A 23,272-nucleotide genomic window follows, 5' to 3' on the forward strand; every position below is an offset into this window, starting at 1 on the left:
GCCCAGGCTGGAGTGCAGTGGCCGGATCTCAGCTCACTGCAAGCTCCGCCTCCCGGGTCTACGCCATTCTCCTGATCTCAGCCTCCCGAGTAGCTGGGACTACAGGCGCCCGCCACCTCGCCCGGCTAGTTTTTTGTATTTTTTAGTAGAGACGGGGTTTCACTGTGTTAGCCAGGATGGTCTCGATCTCCTGACCTCGTGATCCGCCCGTCTCGGCCTCCCAAAGTGCTGGGATTACAGGCTTGAGCCACCGCGCCCGGCCAGCTTAAGGGTTTTTAAGTCATGCTCAGGAAGGCTTTCTCCACCCTAATATTATTAAAATATTCCAGATATTTTTCTGGTACTTTTCTGGCTTTTTTTTTTTTTTTTTTTTTTTTTGACAGAGTCTCCCTCTGTTGCCTAGGCTGCAGGGTTGGAGTGCAGTGGCGAGATCTCGGCTCACTGCAACCTCCACCTCCTGGGTTCAAGCGATTCTCCTGCCTCATCCTGCCGAGTAGCTGGGATTACAGGCATGTGCCACCAGGTCCGGCTAATTTTTGTATTTTTGGTGTTTTGCCATGTTTCCCAGTCTGCTCTTGAACTCCTGAGCTCAAGCAACACCCGCCTCAGCCTCCCAAAGTGCTGGGGTTACAGGCATGAGCCACTGCACCTGGCCTGTATTTGTTTTCATATGAGACAGGGATTTCACTTAAATTCTTTTCCCAAATGGGTAACCAATAGTCCCATCTCATTTATTGACTCCCCACTGATCTGAGATGTCTTTTGTCATAAATTAAATTCCCATATGAACATGAGTTTGTTTCTAAACTCTCTATTTTGTTTCATGTCTGTAGTCCTCTATTTCTGTGATGACAGAACATTTGAAATTATTGCAGCTTTATGGTAAGTTTATATCTAACAGAACAAGTTGCCCTCATTCTTTTTTTTTTTTTTTTTTTTTTTTTGAGACGGAGTCTGGCTCTGTCGCCCAGGCTGGAGTGCAGTGGCTGGATCTCAGCTCACTGCAAGCTCCGCCTCCCGGGTTTGCGCCATTCTCCTGCCTCAGCCTCCCGAGTAGCTGGGACTACAGGCGCCCGCCACCTCGCCCGGCTAGTTTTTTTGTATTTTTTTAGTAGAGACGGGGTTTCTCCGTGTTAGCCAGGATGGTCTCGATCTCCTGACCTCGTGATCCGCCCGTCTCGGCCTCCCAAAGTGCTGGGATTACAGGCTTGAGCCACCGCGCCCGGCCGCCCTCATTCTTTTGTTTTTTTTTTTGAGACTGAGATCTCGGCTGACTGCAACTTTGCCCCCCAGGTTCACACCATTCTCCCACCTCAGCCTCCCGAGTAGCTGGGACTACAAGCGCCCGCCACCACGCCTGGCCAATTTTTTTTTTTTTTTTTTTTTTTTTTTTTTTTGTATTTTTACTAGAGACGGGGTTTCACCGTGTTAGCCAGGATAGTCTCGATCTCCTGACCTCGTGATCCGCCCACCTGGGCCTCCCAAAGTGCTGGGATTACAGGCGTGAGCCACTGCACCCGGCCACCCTAATTCTTTTTCAAAATTTTCTTAGTGATTCATGAACATTTACTCTTCCAAATGAACTTTAAACTCCAATCACTCAAATCCCAAAGAAAATACCACTGAAATTTTAATAAGGAATGCAATGAATGTTTTGACCAAATTGGGAACAAAATGTCATTTTTACCACAGTGACTCTCATCCAGGAACAAGATATAACTTTGTTTTACTCAAGTCTTCTTACAGCCGTTGATGAAATTTTATAGTTTTCTACAGAGAAGTATTTCACATGTCTTGTAAATTCATAGTGGTTTTATAGAATTATTTTTTCTATTGTGAATGGGATCTTTTCTATTATGTGTTCTAATTAGTTATTGCTGGTACTCAGAGAAGTTAATGGTTTGTGTGTATATTTGTCTGTGTCTACTCAGTGCACTGACTTTTCTTCTTAGTTCTACTAATTTTTTATTATATTCTCTTCGATTATCTAAGTAGACAGTCATATTACCCTTAAATAATGCTAATTCTAACTCTGTCTTTCTAACATTTATATCATATATTTCTTTTGTTAATCCCACCGGTTAAAACTTCCAGAAAAATATTGGTTAATAACAGTGATAGCAGCCATCCTTATTTTGTTCCTGAATTCAATGGAAATGTATCTAGTGCCTCACTGTTACATTTGATGATTCTCTTTGGTTTCTGATAAAAATCTTTACCAAGTTAACGAAGTTTTCATGATTCCTAGCTTACTATATTAGTCATCTATTGCTGTGTAACAAACTACCCCCAATACAGCAGAATAGATGTATAATTTAATCAGATCACTTTTCAGCATTTATGGAGATGATTATATGATATTTTCTCTTTAATATCTTAATACAATAAATTACAATAACATTTCCTAATGTTGAACAATCCCTGCACTCTTGGGGCAAGCTTTCATTTGTCACAATACATTCTTCTTTTACTACACTGATGGATTCCATTTGATAATCTTCTATTGAAAATATTTGTTGCTCTATTAATATGTGGTATTAGGCTAGAGTTCTTTTTGTTTGTTTGTTTAAACCTGTCCAGTTATACTAGCCTTATAGAATGAACTGGGAAGCTATCTATCTTTTCCTATTATGTGATCTTTCAAGATTTGCTAGAATGTCCATCATACCAGAACTTCCAGAATACCAACTGGACCTGGTACCATTTCTGGGGAGAAAACTTTGAGCCTCTTTTTTTTTTTTTTTTTTTTGAGACGGAGTCTCACACTGTTGCCCTGGCTGGAGTGCATGGAGTGCAGTGGCGCAATCTCGGCTCACTGCAACCTCCGCCTCCCAGGTTCAAGCGATTCTCCTGCCTCAGCCTCTCAAGCAGCTGGAATTACAGGCGCCTGCCACCACATCCTGCTAATTATTTTTTACTTTTTACTTTTAGTAGAGACGGGGTTTCACTATGTTGACCAGGCTGGTCTCGAATGCCTGACCTCGTGATCCACCCGCCTCAGCCTCCCAAAGTGGTGGGATTACAGGCGTGAGCCACCGCGCCCAGCCACTTTGACCATTTAAGTTTCTTCCACACTTTTCCATTTTATTCAGGTTTCCTGTCCCTCCTTAAGTCACTCTGGTAATTTACATTTTCCTAGAAAACCACCCAATTAATCTATATTTTCACACTTACTGATATAAAAGTGTATACAATTTTTATTTTATTTTATTTTATATATTTTACTTTGAGATGGAGTCTCACTCTGTCACCCAGGCTGGAGTGCAGTGGTGCGATCTTGACTCACTGCAACCTCTGCCTCCCGGGTTCAAGTGATTCTCCTGCTTCAGCCTCCCTAGTAGCTGGGATTACAGGCGCACTCCACAACGCCCGGCTAATTTTTGTATTTTCAGTAGAGGCGGGGTTTCGCCATGTTGGCCAGGCTGGTCTTGAACTCCTGACCTCAGGTGATCTGCTCACCTTGGCCTCCCAAAGTCCTGGGATTACAGGCATGAGCCACTGCAGCCAACCAATATTTTCTTTTTTTCTTTTCTTTTCTTTTCTTTTTTTTTTTTTTCTTTTTGAGACAGAGTCTCACTCTTGTCACCCAGGCTGGAGTGCAGTGGTGCAATCTCGGCTCACTGCAAGCTCCGCCTCCCGGGTTCACGCCATTCTTCTGCCTCAGCCTCCTGAGTAGCTGGGACTACAGGCGCCCGCCACCACGCCCGGCTAATTTTTTGTATTTTTAGTAGAGACTGGGTTTCACCGTGTTAGCCAGGACGGTCTCGATCTCCTGACCTCGTGATCTGCCTGCCTCGGCCTCCCAAAGTGCTAGGATTACAGGCGTGAGCCACTGCGCCCGGACCCAATATTTTCTTATAATAACTTTTTTTTCGTCTCCTTAGAATCTATGGTTAAATCCCCTTCCTTATTTTTTATTGTATTTATTTATTTAGCCTTTTTCTTAGTCATATCTGCCAAAGAATTTCTACCAAACTAGGTAGAGCTGGTCTTTCCAAAAGTCATATTTACTTATTAATACTTTATCAAATCTTTTGTTTTCCATTTCATTAATTTCTGGTTTTATTTGTAGTAATGATTCTGCTTTGTTTTGGTTATTTCTAGCTTCTTGAGTGGAATAATTAGTCCATTTAATTTAAACCATCTTGTTATTTAATAAAAGAAATTAAGATTATAAATCTTCCTCTGGGAATCCCTGTGCCCATATTTTATAGGTTTTAATTTGTAGTATTTGTTTGTTTGTTTGTTTTTGTTTTTGTTTTTTGAAATGGAGTCTCGCTCTGTCGCCCAGGCTGGAGTGCAGTGGCGCCATCTCAGCTCACTGCAAGCTCCGCCTCCTGGGTTCACGCCATTCTCCCGCCTCAGCCTCCTGAGCAGCTGGGATTACAGGCGCCCACCACACGCCCGGCTAATTTTTTGTATTTTTAGTAGAGACAGGGTTTCACCGTGTTAGCCAGGATGGTCTCGATCTCCTGACCTCGTGATCTGCCCGCCTTGGCCTCCCAAAGTGCTGGGATTACAGACGTGAGCCACTGCGCCCGGCCAATTTGTAGTATTCTCACTGACATTTATTCTAAAGAGTCTATAAATTCCACTCTTATTTCCTCTTTAGCACAAGTATTTTTAAACTTCCAAATGGGGAGGAGGGCCTAGCCTTTTTGCTGTTGCTGTTAATATTTCCTTTTATTGAGTTGTAATTAGAAAACATAAAATAGGTTTTCTAATTAACTTAGAAATAATGTTCTCCAGCCAGGCGTGGTGGCTCATGCTTGTAATCCCAACACTTTGGGAGGCCGAGGTGGGTGGATCACGAGGTCAGGAGTTCGAGACCAACTCTGGCCAACATGCTGACACCCCATCTCTACTAAAAGAAAAATATAAAAATTAGTTGGGTATGGTGGCACATGCCTGTTATCCCAGCTACTCGGGAGGCTGAAGCAGGAGAATTGCTTGAACCCAGGAGGCAGAGACTGTAGTGAACTGAGATCACGCCACAGCACTCTAGTCTGGGCGACAGAGCAAGACTCCATCACGGGGAAAAAAAAAAAAAAAAAAGAAATAACGTTCTCCAAAGATATGGGCAGATTGTTCCCTCTGCCTAACCGCCCTTCCTCAGTCTATCCAACTGGCGAACTCCTATTCATCCTTTTAAAAAGCTGGAATTTCACATAGTCTAGGACCAACCACTCAGGCCTCTTGGGGTAGGTCTCTAGGGAAGGATTGTTTTAAGGAAGGACAAACTACAGATAGATCCTGAATGTCCTCTTTGGTCTCCTGACCTGATCTCCCAGGCACTCTCCTCATACACTCTGACACCCATTCCACAGGCACAGCGGGGGCTCAGGGAGGTGGGAGGGGCTGGCGATGACACTGTATATTTGCCTGGAAGGAGGAGGAATTGGGGGAGGGATGGGTCTAGCTCTTACCTGCTCTCTGCCAGCCTGCCTGAGGGGGTAAGCTTCATGGAGTCAAGGACCTGAGTAGGACAGCAATACTGGTGTAGAGTATGAGACGCTGTGGACCTGAGAGACAGCAAGAGACAGAGAGAGAGACAGAGAGAGAGACAGGGAGGGAGGGAGGTGGCAGGGTGGGCGATGGGGGCAAGAAGGTGAGAGAGTGAGTGCGGGAGGGGAAAAGGGAAGGCTGGGAGGAATGGAGGATGGGAAATGGAAGGGGAGGGGTGGGAGGCAGGGAGGGAGGAAAGGAAGGAAGATAAGAAGGGAGAAAGGAAAAGAGGAAGGGAGAGAGGGAGGAAGATAGGGAGAGAGGAAGGAAGGAAGGAAGGAGGGAGGGAAGGAAGGGAGGGAGGGAGAGAGGGAGGGAGAGAGGAAGGAAAGAAGGAAGGAAGGAAGGGAAGGAAGGAAGGAAGGGAAGGAAGGAAGAGGAAGGAAGGAAAGAAAGAAAAGAAGGAAGGAGGAAGGAAGGAAGGAAGGAGGAAGGAAGGAAGGAAGGAGGAAGGAAGGAAGGAAGGAAGGAAGGAAGGAAGGAAGGAAGGAAGGAAGGAAGGAAGGAAGGAAGAAAAAAAGAAAAAAACCACAAAGTCAAGAAAGAGAGGACGGCACTCGAACCACATACAGAACACAATGACAACAGGGGGCAGTGAAGACGAAAGAGCCGGGCTGGGCCTCCTGTGTTCCAGGTGACTCCGTGGGGACCTCAGCCACAGAGACGCTGGGACACCACAGCAGGGAAGGGGGAAGGCAGCCCTCCTCACACCAGACGCCACAGGGGTAGGGAGGACGGCAGGGGAAGGGGGGATGAAAGAGAGGGGGGAAAGATGCATGGGGGCTCCCCTGAGAGAAGACCGCTCCCAGAAAGGGAGGAAGGGATGGAGGAAGGAGAGGCTCTGGGCCCAAAGAAGGGGGAGAACCCAGGTGGGTGGGTAGGGGGAACACTGAAGGAAGAGAGGGAGAGAGACAGAGAGAAACCGAAAGAGAGAGAAAAGGAGAAAGACAGAGAAAGAGGAAGACAGAGAAAGGGCGAGACAAAAGACACAGAGAGAAGCTAGAGAGAGGCAGAGAGCACCAGAGCAGAGGAGGGTGAGGACGGAGGAGGCTGACAAGGTCTCAGTGGTCTTGGTGACAGGATGGGACTCAGGGCTGAGTGGGTGAGGCAGAGGATGGGGTGGTTCCAGATAGGAGTCTTTTTGCTTTGAAGGCCAGTGCTTTACCCCCCCCACCCCAAGGCAGGGCCCACACTCCACCCCTGATGCTGCGCCCCCACCACCCCTAGTGCAGGGTCCAAAGACCCCTCCACCTTGTGCCTCCTGCGATTAAAGTCCAGAGAATGGCCAAGGGGAGGAGGAGGCACAGCAGGGCAGGGAGGCTGAGGGCCTGGTCCCTGCCCTACCCAGTGCAGTGCAGATGCCAGAGGTGTGCCAGTCAGCCGGAGCCAGAGCAAGCTGGGAGTGCAGCCGACCTCTCCAGGTCAGCCAGCCCCTGTCCCCCACAAGCCCATAGAGGCAGACTGTGGTCAGGGCCTGGCCATTCAAAAGCCCATGTAAAAGCCAGGAGACGTGGCCAGGCCAGCTGTGAATTCCAGGATGTCCAAATCTGAGAACCTTACAGAGAATCTTTGAATCTGAGACTCTTCTTATCGAAGGTTCTGAATTAATCATCATCAGGGCGACGGCTTCTCAGGTGCCAGTCTCCAACCCAAGTCCTTGACTCATTATCTCTTTTGAATCGGAGACTCAGAGACCCTTAGGCTGCTGGAATGTTGGTGTTAGAATCTCAGAGGCCTCAAGCCTGGAGCCCTGCAGTGCCTCGCACACAAGGTTAGTAGAGCAGGGTAGGAGCCAAGCTCACTCCTCACAGGCCACAAGCTGTGCTGCTCAGGGTTCCAGGGTTCTTCCAGAGCTGGGCACCTGGATGCCCATGGGCTCTCCCACTTGAACTGGCTCCCTCCCCCAGGCCAAAGGCCTCTCAGAGTCCAAGAAGGGAGCCAGGAACCAGGAAGCCAGGAGGCTGCTGAATCAGCAGCCCAGGGACTGGGTCCAGGTCTGGGCAGGAAGGGAGGGGGCCAGGCTGTGGGGCCCAGGTTCCTACCTGCTGCTCCTCCCGGGGGGCTCCATGGGTCTGGACCTGTCCCAAGGGCAGGCCCCCTGGCCTACCCGGTGTCTCCACCGTGTCACCACCCCCTCCTCCCCAGCCCTTCCCTAGAAGGAGGAACCAAGAAGGCGGGGCCAGGCCAGCTGGGCTGCCGGCCAGATTGCAACTGGAAACTTTGCTCCTTCCCCTACTCCTCCAGGAGGGCTGGGAACCCCACCGAGGAGGAAGCGGCCTGGAGAGCTCTCAGTCCCTCCTCTGGGCCAAACCCCAGGCTGGGCTCCCTCAGTGCACCTCTGCTAGAATCTCCCCACGCACCCCATCAAGTTTGTATCGCTGGCTCTATTCTCCTGAACAGAAAATTGAGATGGAGAGAGGTGAAGTAATACTGCTAGTAAGTGGCAGAACTCCAATATCAAGACCCGGTTTGGCTATTCCCAAACCTGGAATCTGCCCCTTCAGCCATATTGCTACCTTGTGAATACAGAAACCTTTCCATAGACGCTTTTCACAAATATCCTTATTTTCAGCTCAGTTAAAGAGACTATGTTTAGGAGTTGTTCTGGGACTCTGCGTATTAAGTAAAATTCAAATCACCCATTCTGGGGTATCAAGATGGGGCCCCAGTCAATATTCTTTCCCACTGCAATAAGCTCTCACTCTTCTGTGTTGTTTTCTAGACTGGCTGAGAGAAATGCTTCCTGAAGAGAAGACAGAAAATCAAAAGAAATGCCAAGAGGCTGTTCTTCCAAGGAAACTGCCCAGCCTGACTTTACGGATGGGGAAATTGAGGCCTGGAGAGAAGGGTCTTACTAAAGTTCATGCAGCAAGTCAGAGTAGACTCCAGGTGCCCTGGCTCCCTGCCTGCCTATTACAGCAACCTCTCTGTCCTCCACACGGGCGGGACTGGAGAAAGGAGAGAGTTTTTCGGCTTTGAAGGATGTAGGGCTCCTGAGAATATCACAGGTCCAGCTCAAAGTGCTCCTGTCCTTTCACGGCCCTGGAGCCCAGGCCCCTGGCTGTTCTGAGCAGAAGGCGGCCCTGGGAGGGGCCGGGGGGCCAGTGATCTAGAAGAAATAGAAGCTGACAGGCAACAGGCCAGCCTTCCTGCCTCCCTGCTGGGGCAGCTGGTTCCTCTCAAGAAAGCCAAAGCTACTGAGAGAGAGAGGCCCTCCGGACCACCACAAGGTTGGCATCTGTGGGTCCTTGGTGGCCTCCTCTCCCTCTGCCCACCCCTCAAAGCCCTGGTCCTCAGGGCTCTGGCCTTAGCCCCTGCCTTTTTTTTTTTTTTTTTTTTTTAACTCTCCTTGAGGAACTCTCCTAGCTCCTACAGCAGCTTCACCTTGTGCCCATTTGTACTTATTGCCCTAAGAGCTGAACCCTCTTGACCTGGCAGGAGCCGAGAGACATTAAGTGTAGTGCTGGGCCGGGTGCAGTGGCTCATGCCTGTAATCCCAGCACTTTGGGAGGCCGGGGGCAGTGGGACAGGTGGGGAGCGGTGGATCACCTGAGCTCGGGAGTTTGATACCAGCCTGGGAAACATGGCAAAACCCTGTCTTTACTAAAAATACAAAAATTAGCCAGGCGTGGTGACTCACACCTGCAGTCCCAGCTACTTGGGAGGCTCGCTTCAGCCCCAGAGGTGGAGGTTGCAGTGAGCTGAGATCACGCTGCTGCACTCCAGCCTGGGTGACAGAGCAAGACCCTGTCCAAAGAAAAAAAGAAAAGAAAAGAAAAAAAAGAAAGTGTAGTGGTAGCTTTAAGGGATGATGCTGTGTGACTTTGGGTAAGCCCCTTTCCCTCTCTGGTGAGACAAAGAACCTACACTTTGGTGCCTGGTAAAGCTGGGTACAAGTCCTCGCCCTATCACTTTTTAGCTGGGTAAGCCCTCTGAAGCTCAGTTTGCTCATCTATAGGAGAGGAGTGGCAATTCCTACCTCACAGTTCTTGTAGGGATTTGGTAGGTAGACAAAGTGTGCACATGGTGAAGAGTCTCAGCCTGAACCTGAGAGAGTCTGACCCTTCTCCCAGAGAGGCAGAGGAGACCCATGGGAAGCCTGCTTGTTTCAGGGATAGTGAGGAAGATTTCTAAGAAAATATCCCTGAACCTGGGACCACTTTTGGAATTCAGTCATAGCTGAGCATGCTGAACAGACTCAGATGATGACCCACCAGGGCCTGAAGGGAGGAAGGAATGAAGGGTGAGGAGCCTGACCCAGCCACGGGGCACTGGTAGGGCCTTCACGTGCTTATTCGACAGATACTGTGGCCCAGGCACTATCCCCCAGTGCTGGATACAGCAGTGGCTAAGGGTAGACAATGTCCAGCTCTCACGGAGCTTATATCCAAGTGAGAGGAGACAGACATTCATCAACTAATGCAATTCAACTGAGCAAAATGTAGAGACGGCAGGAGGAAAGCATTCCAGGCAGAGGAAACAACCCGGACAAAGGACCTGAGGTGGTAATTCCAGCAAGCACGAAGAGGCTGACGTGGTGGGGTGGGAAAAGTGCAGGGGAGAAAGGTGAGACTGGAGATGGAGGTGGGGGCCCAGCATGCAGAGCCTTGGAGGCCTCGGTGCGGGTTTCCGTATCTATAGGAAGAGCAGTTTGGAAGCCTGTGGTTTGTGGACAGGCATGTGGGGTGGGGAGTATCTTTGAAGCCCCTAAAGTTGTATGAAAAGCTTTAATTTCCGGGGAGAACACCTCTAGCTTTGATCAGATCCTCGCATGGGTCTGTGATCCCAAAGGGTAGGGAAGCTTCTTACATGATTCCATTCGCTAAGTGCCCATGATGAGCGGGTGGCAGGCATCCTAGAATCTTCCGTGAGCTAGCCCCTATCCCACACCTCCAGCTAGTCTCAGCCTTCTCCCCACCTTCAACCTGCACCCCACCCAGACAGAAGCACCTGCAACTCAGCTACACTCTGCTGCTCCAAGCCTTATTAAAGAGAATTTGTGTCAAATGCTCTGTAATAGTACCTCTGTTGTCCCACTGTGCCCCCACTGTCATCTCCCCACCTGGCTGGCTCCCCATTGTTCTTCAAAAGTCAGCTGGATGTTGTGCTCTCTGGGAACCTGCCTTGACCCCACCCAAGCAGGTTGGGTCACCTCCCTTGTGTCCTTCCGCCCTGCTCTTCTCTCAGCTGGCTTCTCTCAACACTGTGTTCAGATGCCTGCTGCCCCTTCTCTGTCAGGAGCTCTGTTGTCTTGTTCATCCCAGTGTCCCCAGCACTCAGCACAGGGCACCTGGTCGCACATGGTGGGGGAAAATGGACAGAGGTGGAGGCTGCAAGGTGGGCCCGTGGACACTAGAGGGCACTGTGGCCACTAGAATCCCAGCCTGCTACTGGCCAGGCAGCCCCAGGAGGCTCCCAGGCCCACGATTGTCACATGGAAACTGTTGCTGGGTCCTGCAGCTCCTCAGCTCTGGACCTAAGCAACCAGGGCCACAGTTCCAGCCTCCCGATAAACCTTCTGCTCCCTTTCCAGACCAGGCCATTTCTCATGACAGTGCCATCTCACTGCAGATACTCCTTTAGTTCTTCACAAACGTGGGTGCCAAACACTCTTCTCGCAGTTCTGGCCTGCAACACTCTGCACTTCTCCTTGCCCCAGCCAACCCCTCCCCTGGCTAACTTCTACTCATGCTCCAAGCTTCCACTTAGATGTCGGCTTGGAGAAGCCTCCCTGGCCCTCAGGCTGGGTTGGGTATATTTCCATGGTGCTCCCACAGCAGCCTGCACTTCCCCTATAATTGTCTGTAATTGTCTGTCTCCTTGTCTATTTCCTGACCAGACAGTGGGCTTCATCACAGCAGGGCTGTTACTCACCACCCTATCAGTCACATTTAGCAGCGTCTGGCACATTGTAGGCGCTCGATAAATCCTTGAATGAAGGAATAAATGAATGGATATGTGGATGGACAACTTGAGGCAAGTCATTTTACCTCTCTAGGTTTCAGTTTCCCCACCTGTAAGTCACCCCTACTTAGCAGGGTGGCCACAAGGATTAAAGATAATGTGTCTCCAGTGCTCTGTAATAGTACCTGATATTTAGCAGACATTTTCTGACTCAAAGCAATTATTACTATTTGGAACAGTGAGAAAAGGGCAAGGGGAGGAGTTGAAGGAGACTGCCCAGAACCTGGGATAATGTCTCCCACTTAGGTTTACCATTTAGATATGGAAGATGGCTTTAACAGCAATAATAAAACTACCAATTTTATTAAAAGTAACAGCACCTACTGTGTGCCAGGCCAGAATCAGGAGGCCTCTGAGGAGGTGGTGGGAAGCCCCTAGTCTCAGCCAGAGGATGCAAGGCCAGGGCTAAGGCCAGAGCTGTGGACATTGCTCCTGTGTCTGGAGAACAGTCATTACCGGCACGGCTGGTTCCAGACTCTTTATTCATAGGTGAAAACTTGTCTAAAGGGTCATTAATTCCCTCTGTAATTAATGTAAAACCTGCAGGGTTTGTATTAATGGAAAAGTAAGCTCCAGTGTCAAGCTGATAACATTGATAATGTGTACTTGTAATTATACACTGGAGATAACTATAAATTCAGTCACTGAACTCATAAAATATCAAAATTCTTGAGGCCACCAAGAGCTGGGTAGCAGCTGTCCCATCAGTAGCTTTATACCAGTTGTTCTGAGGTGATGAAAAATTACCACAAGCTGGTAGCAATGGTAATATTCATTGTACATTTAAAAGCTTTTTCAGCATAAAATAAGAGGGCACTTTTAGACAAAACAGCATGTTTTGATGCAAGGATATGGAACTTGAAAGCACAGTGAGCAAAGGTCATCTTGCTATAAAATAGGAACCAAAAACAATCTTACAAGCGTTTGCCTCTGAGCCGACCAGGCTCTGACCTCACTTGGGTACACATAAAAACTGTGTTTACTGCAGAAGAAACACGAAATACCAAGTGTTTTCTCTCTCTCTCCTCTCATCCAATTCTAAGGGAATCAATTATCTCACATGGCCCCTTGCCGCCTTGTGTTACCAACAGGCTGGAGGATCACTGCAATCCAATGGCAGGAGGGGCGGATCCTGAAGCTGGAAAAGGTCATATAGCTTCCAAGTTGATGGCCATGTCAGGCCATGGGCAAGCAGAGGAGGCTGGTCCAGAGAGAGAAGTCCATGAAAAAGAGATGATAGGCTGGGCGCAGTGGTTCACGCCTATAATCCCAGCACTTTGGGAGGCTGAGGCGGGCAGATCACGAGGTCAAGAGATCGAGACCATCCTTGCCAACGTGGTGAAACCCTGTCTCTACTAAAAATACAAAAATTAGCTGGGCATGATGGCACATGCCTGTAGTCCCAGCTACTTGGAAGGCTGAGGCAGGAGAATTGCTTGAACCCGGGAGGTGGAGGTTGCAGTGAGCCAAGATCATGGCATTGCACTCCAGCCTGGGCGACAGAGCAAGAATCCGTCTCAAAAAAAAGAAAAAAGAAAAAGAAAAAGAGATGACAGGGACCAGGCAAGCCATGAGAAATGGAGAAAGATGAGACATGGGCCCAGGAGATGCAGAGAGCGAGACAGCAACCTTGGTCCTCGACTTCCTGGTCCCACTTCCAGTTGATGTGAGGCCTGGTAGTATTTCATTAACTGTTCTTAGATTCTGTGAAATGCAGCCTCACAATAGTCCCCCTCATTAGCCCTTTATTCTTGAGCTAGCTTGAGTGGGCTTCCATTCCTCACAATAAAGTGTACCCAGACTCAGACAAGTGAAAATTGGGAATGTAAGTGCAGGGCTTGTGTAAGCAAAATCGCATAAAGAACGCCTAGGTAGAGAGGGGTGAATGCAATTGTCCAGCATTTGTGTTTGTTCATCCGGAAGCTCCCTTGTTCCCTGACACTTACAACCACAGCCACACGCTCCACACATTCACACACGCTGACATTCAATGGTACACAGAAACAAACGCAGCAGCAACCAGATATGGTTCTCTGCAGACCCCCTGACGTGCAGGGCCACATGCCAGCATGCAGTGTTGCACTTTGCTCTTCACAGCCACACTGCCATGCAGCAGTGCACACCCACATGCATGAACACAGAGGTGCTGCCCGTAAGGCTCAGGGCAGGAGTCGAAGCTTCACTGAGCTCCATGCAGCCTCCCTCCCCAGCTGCCAAGTGACTCATCCCCAGGGCTGCTAATTAAAGCCAGGACAGAGGGGACAGAGGCAAGGGGAGGGGAAGAGAGAGAAGGCAAGTGTATTTCGGTGCCAACCAGGCACTCAGCCAGTTTAGGGGTCACCCACTTCCTGGGGCTGGGCCAGGCGGTGGCAGAACACAGAGAGGAAGGGGAGGAGAAGAGAAATCTCTTACCCTTTCTTGCCCTTCTTTAGCCTTCTGGAAAGGTACCTCCTTCTCTGTCCCACTGTCAGAATCCAGTTCTGACTCCTCCAGACTTCTGTCCTTACAAAATGACTGTCTACCCCATCATCACGCTCCCATTTGGGCTGACCCGAGCTAGCTCATCTGTGTCTGCAGCAACCCCAAACTGGGAAGCAGTAAGTGGCCAGATTCCAGGCAAAGGAAGTGGTAGGAACAGGGCAAGGTGGGCAACCAGGCTGAGCCAAACGGGAGGCATCATGGGAGGTGACGCAGCTGGATGGCTCTGGGGATGGGTAGTGTCTTGGACATGTGGATGGGAGAGCCACGGATTGTTCATGAGGTCTTGGCCATTCCAGATTGCCAAGAGGTCAAAACAAGAGATTATCTAATCCAAACTCCTGTAGGACAGATTAGAGCACTGAGGCCCAGAGTGGGAGGCTCCTCCTCCCACTTCTCCTCCAACTGCAGTGGTTCCCGTTGCCATAGGGACGTCCCTGTCTCTGCGGGTGTCAGCAGCTCCCCCACCCCCTCCCTCCTTCCCTAGCAACAGGCCACCTCCTCCCGCTTTCATCCTTGCGTGTCTAGCAACCCCAGCCCGGTCCCCAGAGCCAACAAGTTCAGGTTGACCCTCACTGCAGCAGTGCCTCTAGGCCTGGGCCCCCTCATCTTCTGGTGAGGGCCTCATCAGGCCCCTCCTGCCCTCTCTGTTTTCAAGTTCTACACCTCTTCACATTCTTCCAGCCTGACTATATAGCGTATGACAACGGATTGGGTTAGGGGAAAGCGGAGGACACTAGTTTGTTGCGCCACTATTTCACACTGAGCGTTGCTTTACTTTAAGTTCTCTCATCAACCCAGAAAAGTCAAGACTGTTGCTTCCATTTTACTCATGAGAAACTAAGAACCAGAGAAGTTAAGTGATTTTGCAAAGAGCACACAGCTAGGAAGCAGGCTCTGCTGCTAGCTAGCTTTGTGACCTCGAGCCTCGGCCAATCCCTCTCTGGACTTTGGCTTAAGGTGCCTTTAGGTCAGATCTGTGACAACTTCTCAGGGATCCACAAGAAGTCCAGGCACCTTTCTCTGCCCATGCCTACCCCCCACCCCCATCACCAGCTGTTCTGCTCTAATTAGACACCACACTTCCTCTGGCACCCCATACTTAGAAGCCCTCAGGCCTGGGTCATGCCAAGGGTGGCTTGCAATCTACCGACTCTGCTCTCTCCTTGTTATTCAGTTCCCATAAAAGCCCAGGCCTAGCGCCTCTCCTGGGTGTTTCTTCTACCCCCCAGCCCTTCCCCTTCCACAAACGCATGCACGCACACATGACGTTTATTAGATGAGGAAACTGGGATTCCAAGAGATGAACAGATTGTCCAGTCACACAACTAGAAAGCAACCTACCCCCAAATGGAGGCCTGTGCTTGGATCCAATGTTTCTGCTCTTCCTATGCCACAGAGCCTCGCCTCTCTCCTCCAACTTTCCCCAGCTCCCAACTGATGACAGAAGGTCGCTATGACCCAGCCCTGACCCGCATTCTGACCTTACTGCTCTTTTCCTGCCTAAGTCTTCTATTTTAGCCCCACGGATCGCTCCCTGTCTCTAAACCCACCCGCCTCGCTTTCCTCCACAAGCTGATCCCACCTCCAGGGACACCCTCCTTATGCAAATCTGCACGGCAGTCCCTGACAGCCCTGCTCAGACACTGCCTGCTCCGGGAAGCTCTCCTTCACCTTAACTGGAGCGGATTCAAAAATTTACAAGTGGGTCCCTACCCAGCCCTGGTTGCAAGTTCAAATTGCCTTCCCACCATGTTGTCAAGATCTTGCCCCACACACGCCACGCTTTAGCCCCTTCCCATAGCCTGAGTTTGACCCTCGCTTCCCAGATGCTGACTCCTCTAGGCCCCTATAGCCTCCTTGACTGTGGGCCCAGGACGGATGTCAGGAAGCGTGTCTGAATAAATTAAATGCTGGCTTTGGAACCAGACAGCCCAAGACACTGACTCTCTCAGAACCTCTTCCCCTGATCTGTAAATCAGGGATTGTAATCCATGCCTATTAGGGCTGTTGTGAGCATTATATTCCAAGTTGTTAGTATGTGAGGAACAAATGATGATTGCTATAATTGCTACTATCAGGATGAGGATGAGGATGAGGATGATGATTATTATCTGCCAGGCTGCCGAGAGCTCCCGTGGTGATGGTATGGGTAGCACTCTAGGTTGGCGCCAGGCAGACTTGGGTTTGAATCCTGGCTCAGGATCCATATATTAGCTGAATCCACATATTAGCTGCCTGGCTGCAGGCAAAACCCATAACCACTCTGAGCCTCAGTTTCCTCAGCTGTAAAACAATGATGATAAGGCCAGCCCAGGTTCTACCTACAGTGTCACTGGGAGGATCAAACAAAAGAAAGTTCCTGACAACTTCTGTAAGTTGTAAAGGCCCAAATGTATATCATCACACGACTTATGATTATGCTCATTATTAAATGTCCTGAGCTCTATGTCCCAGGAACTTCCTTGCTGGGAAAAGCTGATAACTAGAGATGTTTTCAATCTTCTTCTTCAACAAGTAGCAGGTACATCACTGGGGATGCTTGCAGGAGCCCTGTGCTCGGGGTCAGCTCAGGTGGCCTCTCTCCAAACCCACGGTGGGACACTGAGATCTATTCCCTTTGCTAGACAGGTGCCTTCCTAAGTGCTAGGACAAGCTGTGCCCGTGACATGCTCCTTGGCTGCATGCTGGGTCTAATTATGTCTTGTCACAAACCCCTTTCCTGGACACTGGGACTGATTACATTAAGGCTGGCCTGTGTGTGCTCATCCCACAGCCCCAATCTTGGCTCTGGGTATCCGTGTGTTTACCCCAGATCCCCTGTCTGGGGTGCTAGAACAGAGGGTGTCTCATTAGACACTTTTGTCTGTATGCTGGCATCCTCTGTCCCCAGCCCATAGCCCCTGCCTGAATGACAGGACCAGGGCTGCTGCATGCAGTCGGGCAAGTTGTGCCTTGCACAAAAGGTCACAGCCAAAAGGATACGAACAGGGGCTGATATCCAACCCGTGCTATGCTCAATGGAGCCACTCAGAGGGGGTGCCCTTGAATGGGACATCTTTTTCTATTCTTCACAAAGGTGCCAATTATGTTACTGTCAGCTGTAGCTGGGAAGGACTGTACCCATCTGTGCCTCTGCTGCCTGGGCTCAGCTCAGCTCAGTGGCCTATCCCATAGCCCCCAGCCTGGATGTTAAGGCTGAGTGGGTCCTATCCTGAGCACCCCCATCATTCCTATATAATCCCTATACTTGACACCTCTGCCTTCATGAAGCTTCTGATGGGGTAGGGCCTGGGAAATGCACGAAGGTCCCTTGTCTTTACCTTTACCCAAGTTTTACCCCTGCCTCCCCAACTGGCAGATTGAACACATCTTTAAAGCTTACTATGTCTACCAATGGGTCAGTAATAACAATAACAACAACAACAACAAAAAAACGAAAACAAAAACAAAAACAAAAAACAGAAAATAAAATAAAATAAAACGTACCAAAGCTTGTAAACTTTTTTTTTTACCAAGCACACACACAAAAAAATTTTCCTTGTCACCATAATGTATAGTTCTAATGTCTAGAATGTGTTACATCCAGAGTCCATTCAAATCCCACTACTCGGGGCTGGCACAGATTCAGGGTGGAATGTGAACGCCAGACCAGGGAAGCTCAGCATCAATCATGCCCTCTTTCCCCGGGAGGAGAAGGTGGAAAAGGTCCTGGGTCCAGAGCTGACCTCTCAGCTTTCACATCTGGGCAGCTCCTATGAGCCCCTATGGTGTTCAGCCAAGCCCCCAAGTCAACTAGTGTCAGAAAGACTAAGGAACAGTCTTGAACCCCCTCCCCACAGCTGCCACATCCCCCAACTGCCCTCCCACTCCACTCCAGAGCCACCCTTAATACCAACAGGGAAGACACCCTTGAGTTGGCCCCTCCCCCTGCCCATGGATCCTACAGTTACAAACCAGAGGCCCCCACCCCAGGCCCTGCCCCATCTCCCAACTAGTACTAAAGAAAGGAGGTACTGACCTGACTGTTCTGGAATTCTCACCATCAGATCTGAAAGGGAAACAGAGAAAAAAAAACCAAAACAGTCAGTATATGCTCTCTACTTTTCTCCCTCTGTCCTAGGTAGAGTGGCTTTGGGAGCCTTGAGGCCTAATGCACATCACAAAAATGAGGGGAAGGGTATTTCATGCAGAGAGAAGAGAATAGCAAGTGCAAGGCTGAGAGACAGTAGAATGCCTCGCCAGTTGAAGGGATGGAGAGGAAGACGGTGGTGCTGGGGTGCAGTGAGCAAGGGGAAGAGTGGTCAGAAGTGAGGTCAAAGAGGCACCAGGAACCAACCATGTGGGGCCTAGTGGATCACAGTGAGGAGCGTGGCTTTCCTCGAGGCAGCCAGTAGCCATGGGCAGGGGCAAAGCCCAAGCTTGAAACACAGAAAGACCTAGGTTCAGATACTGGTTCTGCCACTTACCAGCCCCATGACCTGGGCAAGTCACTTCACCTCTCTGAGTCTGAGCCTCAGTCTCCCCATTTGTGACATGAGGCCGATCCTCACGGGGCTGTTGGGATAATTAAACCCTTTGGAACCCGGTAGGCAAATGCCAGGTATTATTAACACCATAGAAGAGGCTTTGCCAACTGCCTCGTCCAACCTGCTTATTTTCCAGATGAAGGGAACGAGGTTGAGGGGATAAATGAGTCAGCCGCTGGGCTCCTTTCTACTACACTGGTCTGCCGTTTTCATTGTGAGGCCTCTTTAGAGGCAAAAGAAGGGCAAGAGAAGAGAATGGAGTTGGGACATCACTGAGGGAACCAGGGAATGAGTGAAATCTGAACCATACCCTTCCCCTCCCACTACGCCTTCCCAAGAAGAGTGTGAGAGTGTATACGCAAGTGCACACACATGTGTACACGTGTGTGTGCACATGTGTGTGTGTAGGGGAGGGCGGATCAGGACAGTGGGGCTGGTGTCCACTGTGTGCAGGGAAGGGGCGGAGGAGGACCATGGAAGTTGAAAGTGGAAGCGTGTGGGACACGGACTTCCCCTTCATCATCTTCCTCCATCTTCACCTCAGGCCTCCCACCCTCGCTCATGCTGCAAAGGAGACAGAGATGAATACAGCACAGACTGTCCTCAGCTGAGAGAGCCAAGACATGGCTTTAGTGAGGGGAGTGTCCACCTATGCTAAGCGCCAAATGACATAGGTACACACAGGGAGAGGAGCAGGTGGGCCTCAGAAGGGAGCATTTGTTGAAAGAATGAAAGGAGGCCCCGCTGGCGAGGTGGGGCAGGCAAGCAACAGGGTGCTGCAACCACAGCACTCCCGGTTCCACTACTCACAAGCCATGGAATCCTAGGGAAGATACTTCACTATGTTGAGTGTCAGTGCTTTGCCTTATAAAATGGGGCTTTGGGGGTGGGCTGCGGTGACAGTCACTCCCTTTATGGGGTGTGGCTGTGAGGCTCAGCCTGGCACAGTGCCCAGCACATGGTACATGCTCAGCAGATGCCAGTAGCACCAACCCTTAGCCTTCTCAGCGCCCTGAAGGAACAGAGGACCAGGGCCACAGCGTGCCTTATAACATTTATTAAAATGTTCCATCTCCCTCTGCAGCAACAAGATTGCTTCTGAGGCCTGGCCCAATTATTCTCAGGTACCAGGCCTGAGGCGCCTGACTTCAATGACTCCCCAGATGCCTACAGAACTGAGGCCAAGCCCCTCAGCCTCTCTTCCTAACACTAACCCTCTGCTCCAGGCAGGCCGATCTCTTCACCACCCACCTACCCCCAAACCCAGCACACATGTGTTCAGTCTGCTGTCTACCAGGCCCTGCCCTGGGAATACAACCTCTCAAGGAGCTCATGGACTGGCCACTTACCCCAATCTACCCAAGGGTTTAAACAACACTTCTAATCACCCCCACCACCACTGTGAACAAACTATGAGTACCTACTGTGTACCAGGCAATAGTGTTAGCCTCTTTTTGTACATTATCTCCTTTGATCCTGCAAAGTGGAGGTTATTCATCCAACTTTTTTTTTTTTTTTTTTTTTTTTGAGACGGAGTCTCGCTCTGCAGCCCGTGCTGGAGTGCAGTGGCCGGATCTCAGCTCACTGCTAGCTCCGCCTCCCGGGTTCCCGCCATTCTCCTGCCTCAGCCTCCCGAGTAGCTGGGACTACAGGCGCCGCCACCTCGCCCGGCTAGTTTTTTTGTATTTTTTAATAGAGACGGGGTTTCACCGTGTTAGCCAGGATGGTCTCGATCTCCTGACCTCGTGATCCACCCGTCTCGGCCTCCCAAAGTGCTGGGATTACAGGCTTGAGCCACCGCGCCCGGCCATTCATCCAACTTTAAGATGATGAAACTGAGACTTAGAGAGGTCAAAATGACTTGTTCAAGGTCACGCAAGTGGAGGAGCTCAGAGTGAACCCCAAAGTTCATGTTCTTACCACCACGCTCCACTATACCAGAAGCTCAGTGCCGGGCACATACGCACTATGAGGGTGAGTTCCCTTATCTTCATTCCTCAATATCAAGCCAGAGAGGCACCAACAGACCTTTCCTCTCCAGTGCTCTTTCATCTGAGAGATTATGAGAAACGCACCTCTGCTCCAGAAGTATTTCTATTTGATATGTGACAATCCTCAAGAAGGCAGCAAAGGGGAGCAAAAGAGCTCCAAATCATGATGCAGTGGGGAATTCGCCAATTCTCGCTATGGACTGATTCTTACTAGCTTGAGGGTGCACAGCATCATATGACTCTCAATGTGGGAGTGCAGCTCACCCCAGGGTTCATCACCCTTTATGCATTTAGCATATTATTCATTATGTATAGAACAACCATCAGTGCTATCCTACACCTCCTCAGAGGCTCATGTCCTGCCCAGTGGTCATGAAGCTGGGCCACCATTCTTTTGGGAGGCAGTATAGACTGGTAGAAAGAATGCTAGGTCCTTTTATGGCTCATTCCCTAATTGGCAGTATGAACTTGGACAAATCTCATTTCCCTCTGGACCTTGGTTCTTCACCTGTAAAGTGATGGGGCTGTGTTAGTTGAGTTCCAAGCAATCTTTAGGTCTTAAAATATTCTATTTCTTCAGAATCCCAAAGTTTATCTCTTTTATCAACTAGATTCTGCTGTCTGCAAGGAGAAGCAATAGACCCAAGGACTAGATCCCTCTTCATCAATCCATGTCAGTAAAGGAGACCGCTTTCTCCTGCTATTCTCCACAGCCATTTATTTATTTATTTAGAGACAGAGCCTCGCTCTGTCGCCCAGGCTGGAGTGCAATGGCACTATCTTGGCTCACTGCAACCTCCGCCTCCCAGGTTCAAGTGATTCTCTTGCCTCAGCCTCCTGAGTAGCTGGGATTACAGGTGCCCACCACCACGCTCTGCTAATTTTTGTATTTTTAGTAGAGACAGGGTTTCGCCATGTTGGCCAGGCTGGTCTCGAACTCCTGACTTCAAGTGATCCACCTGCCTCGGCCTCCCAAAGTGCTGGGATTACAGGCGTGAACCACTGCGCCTGGCCAGACTTCTCTTAATGAAAGGCAGCTTAGGCCCCAGGGTTCTCAAGAGATTTGGATATGCCAACTCCCATCCTCAGTAGTGACAGCCAATAAACAGTAACTTGTTGGAGCTTTGAGGATAGTAACCATATTTTCTGAATCAAAAACAGGCATGTAATCTGACCAGGGACTTTAATGTTGCTTCTTCCAGGTATAAGAAGCAATTTGGAAGATGGGAGAATAAACGGCAGAATATTGAAAGTTCCTGAGCCTTTTGGGGACTTACGGGGAAGACAGAGCAGAATGGCTGAAAAGAACGGAGGCCCTGGAGCTGCTGTGTTGGAGTTTCTGCCCTTGCCTCTTGACTAGATTGCCTGCCATGCTCCAAGCCATCCATAAGCAGTAACTGGGGAACAATATGGTGCCTCTTCCCAGGAACCTGAAATTAGATCAAGAAGGTTGTCCCTGAAAGCAAAACTAATTAAATAAATACAAAATGCATCAGAAATGAGATATGTGGAGTAACTTCAATGATCACAGACTGGTCCTCAAGGAGAGTCTGAATAACATGCCTAAAAGATCATGTCTCCCACAGAAAGGAGACTGGACATCAACAGAAGTAGATTTTTTTGTTTTGTTTTGTTTTGTTTTGTTTGAGACAGACTCTCGCTCTGTCACCAGGTTGGAGTGCAGTGGTGCAATCTCGGCTCACTGCAACCTCTGCCTCCTGCGTTCAAGCGATTCTCCTGCCTCAGCCTCCTGAGTAGCTGGGATTACAGGCGCCTGCCATCATGCCCAGCTAATTTTGTATTTTTAGCAGAGACGGGGTTTCACCATGTTGGTCAGGCTGGTCTCGAACTCCCGACCTCAGGCGATCTGCCCACCTCAGCTTCCCAAAATGCTGGGATTACAGGCATGAGCCACCATGCCTGGCCCAGAAGTAGATTTTTTTAAGAATGAAACTTGAAGGGCAACTATGAACAGGGCTCCTCCCAGGAGTGTCCTTAGGAAAAAGAGACAGGTGCCCTGGCCCAGAAATCATGCGGGTCTCTCCAAAAGCTGAGAACCAGCCCCAAAGCAGCCTTGCACTTTCTCTCCTGAATATCACCTTACACCGAACTGCAAATGTCTTTGTGGGCAGCTCCTTTCTCACACTGACTGCTAAAGGAACTTTTTTTTTTTTTTTTTTTTTTTTTTTTTTTTTGAGATGGAGCCTCACTCTGTTGCCCAGGCTGGAGTGCAATGGCATGATCTCGGCTCACTGCAACCTCTGCCTCCCGGGTTCAAGCCATTCTCCTGCCTCAGCCTCCTGAGTAGCTGGGATTACAGGCATGTGCCACTATGCCCAGCTAATTTTTGTATCTTTTTGTAAAGACAGGGCTTCCCCATGTTGGCCAGGCTGGTCTCGAACTCCTGACCTCAAGTGATCTGCCCACTTCAGCCTCCCAAAGTGCTGGGATTACAGGAATGAGCCACCGCACCCAACCATGTTTATTTATTTTTTTTAAATAGATACGGGGTCTCACTATATTGGCCAAGGTGGCCACAAACTCCTGGGCTCAAGCAATCCTGCCTCAGCCTCCCAAAGTGCTGGGATTACTGGCGTGAGCCACTGTACCCAGCCTAAATGCTGTTTTGACACACATGACTGTACAGTGACCACTTCCATTCACTCCAACTGTCCTGCAACTGAATAACTGTGCCCTCCTCTCATTCTACCATCAGAGTTATATCACAAAGTTTGGGTTAAATCAACATTGGTGGTCTACATTTTTTTTTTTTTTGAGACAGGGTCTGGCTCTGTCACCCAGGAT

General features: G+C 49.5%; 2 protein-coding genes across 5 annotated transcripts in view; one reads left to right on the forward strand and one right to left on the reverse strand.

Annotated features, from left to right (window-relative positions):
• Positions 1-23,272, reverse strand: part of IQSEC2 (IQ motif and Sec7 domain ArfGEF 2) — a 91,801-nt gene that overhangs the window by 42,706 nt on the left and 25,823 nt on the right. For 2 of the 3 annotated variants that reach the window (XM_050776820.1, XM_050776817.1), the window contains exon 2: positions 17,969-17,998. In XM_050776820.1, the coding sequence (XP_050632777.1) occupies positions 17,969-17,998 (30 nt within the window). Of the gene's footprint in view, positions 1-5,426; positions 5,523-7,547; positions 7,680-17,968; positions 17,999-23,272 lie in introns of those variants that run through there. The other variant, XM_050776821.1, reaches the window with a different exon arrangement.
• Positions 9,020-23,272, forward strand: part of TSR2 (TSR2 ribosome maturation factor) — a 1,158,091-nt gene continuing 1,143,838 nt past the window's right edge. The window contains exon 1 of one of the 2 annotated variants that reach the window (XM_050777075.1): positions 9,020-9,023. The gene's annotated coding sequence lies outside the window, so the exon portion shown is untranslated. Of the gene's footprint in view, positions 9,024-10,811; positions 10,816-23,272 lie in introns of those variants that run through there. The other variant, XM_050777053.1, reaches the window with a different exon arrangement.

Source organism: Macaca thibetana, chromosome X (genome assembly GCF_024542745.1).
Source record: "Macaca thibetana thibetana isolate TM-01 chromosome X, ASM2454274v1, whole genome shotgun sequence".
Lineage (NCBI taxonomy): Eukaryota > Metazoa > Chordata > Mammalia > Primates > Cercopithecidae > Macaca > Macaca thibetana.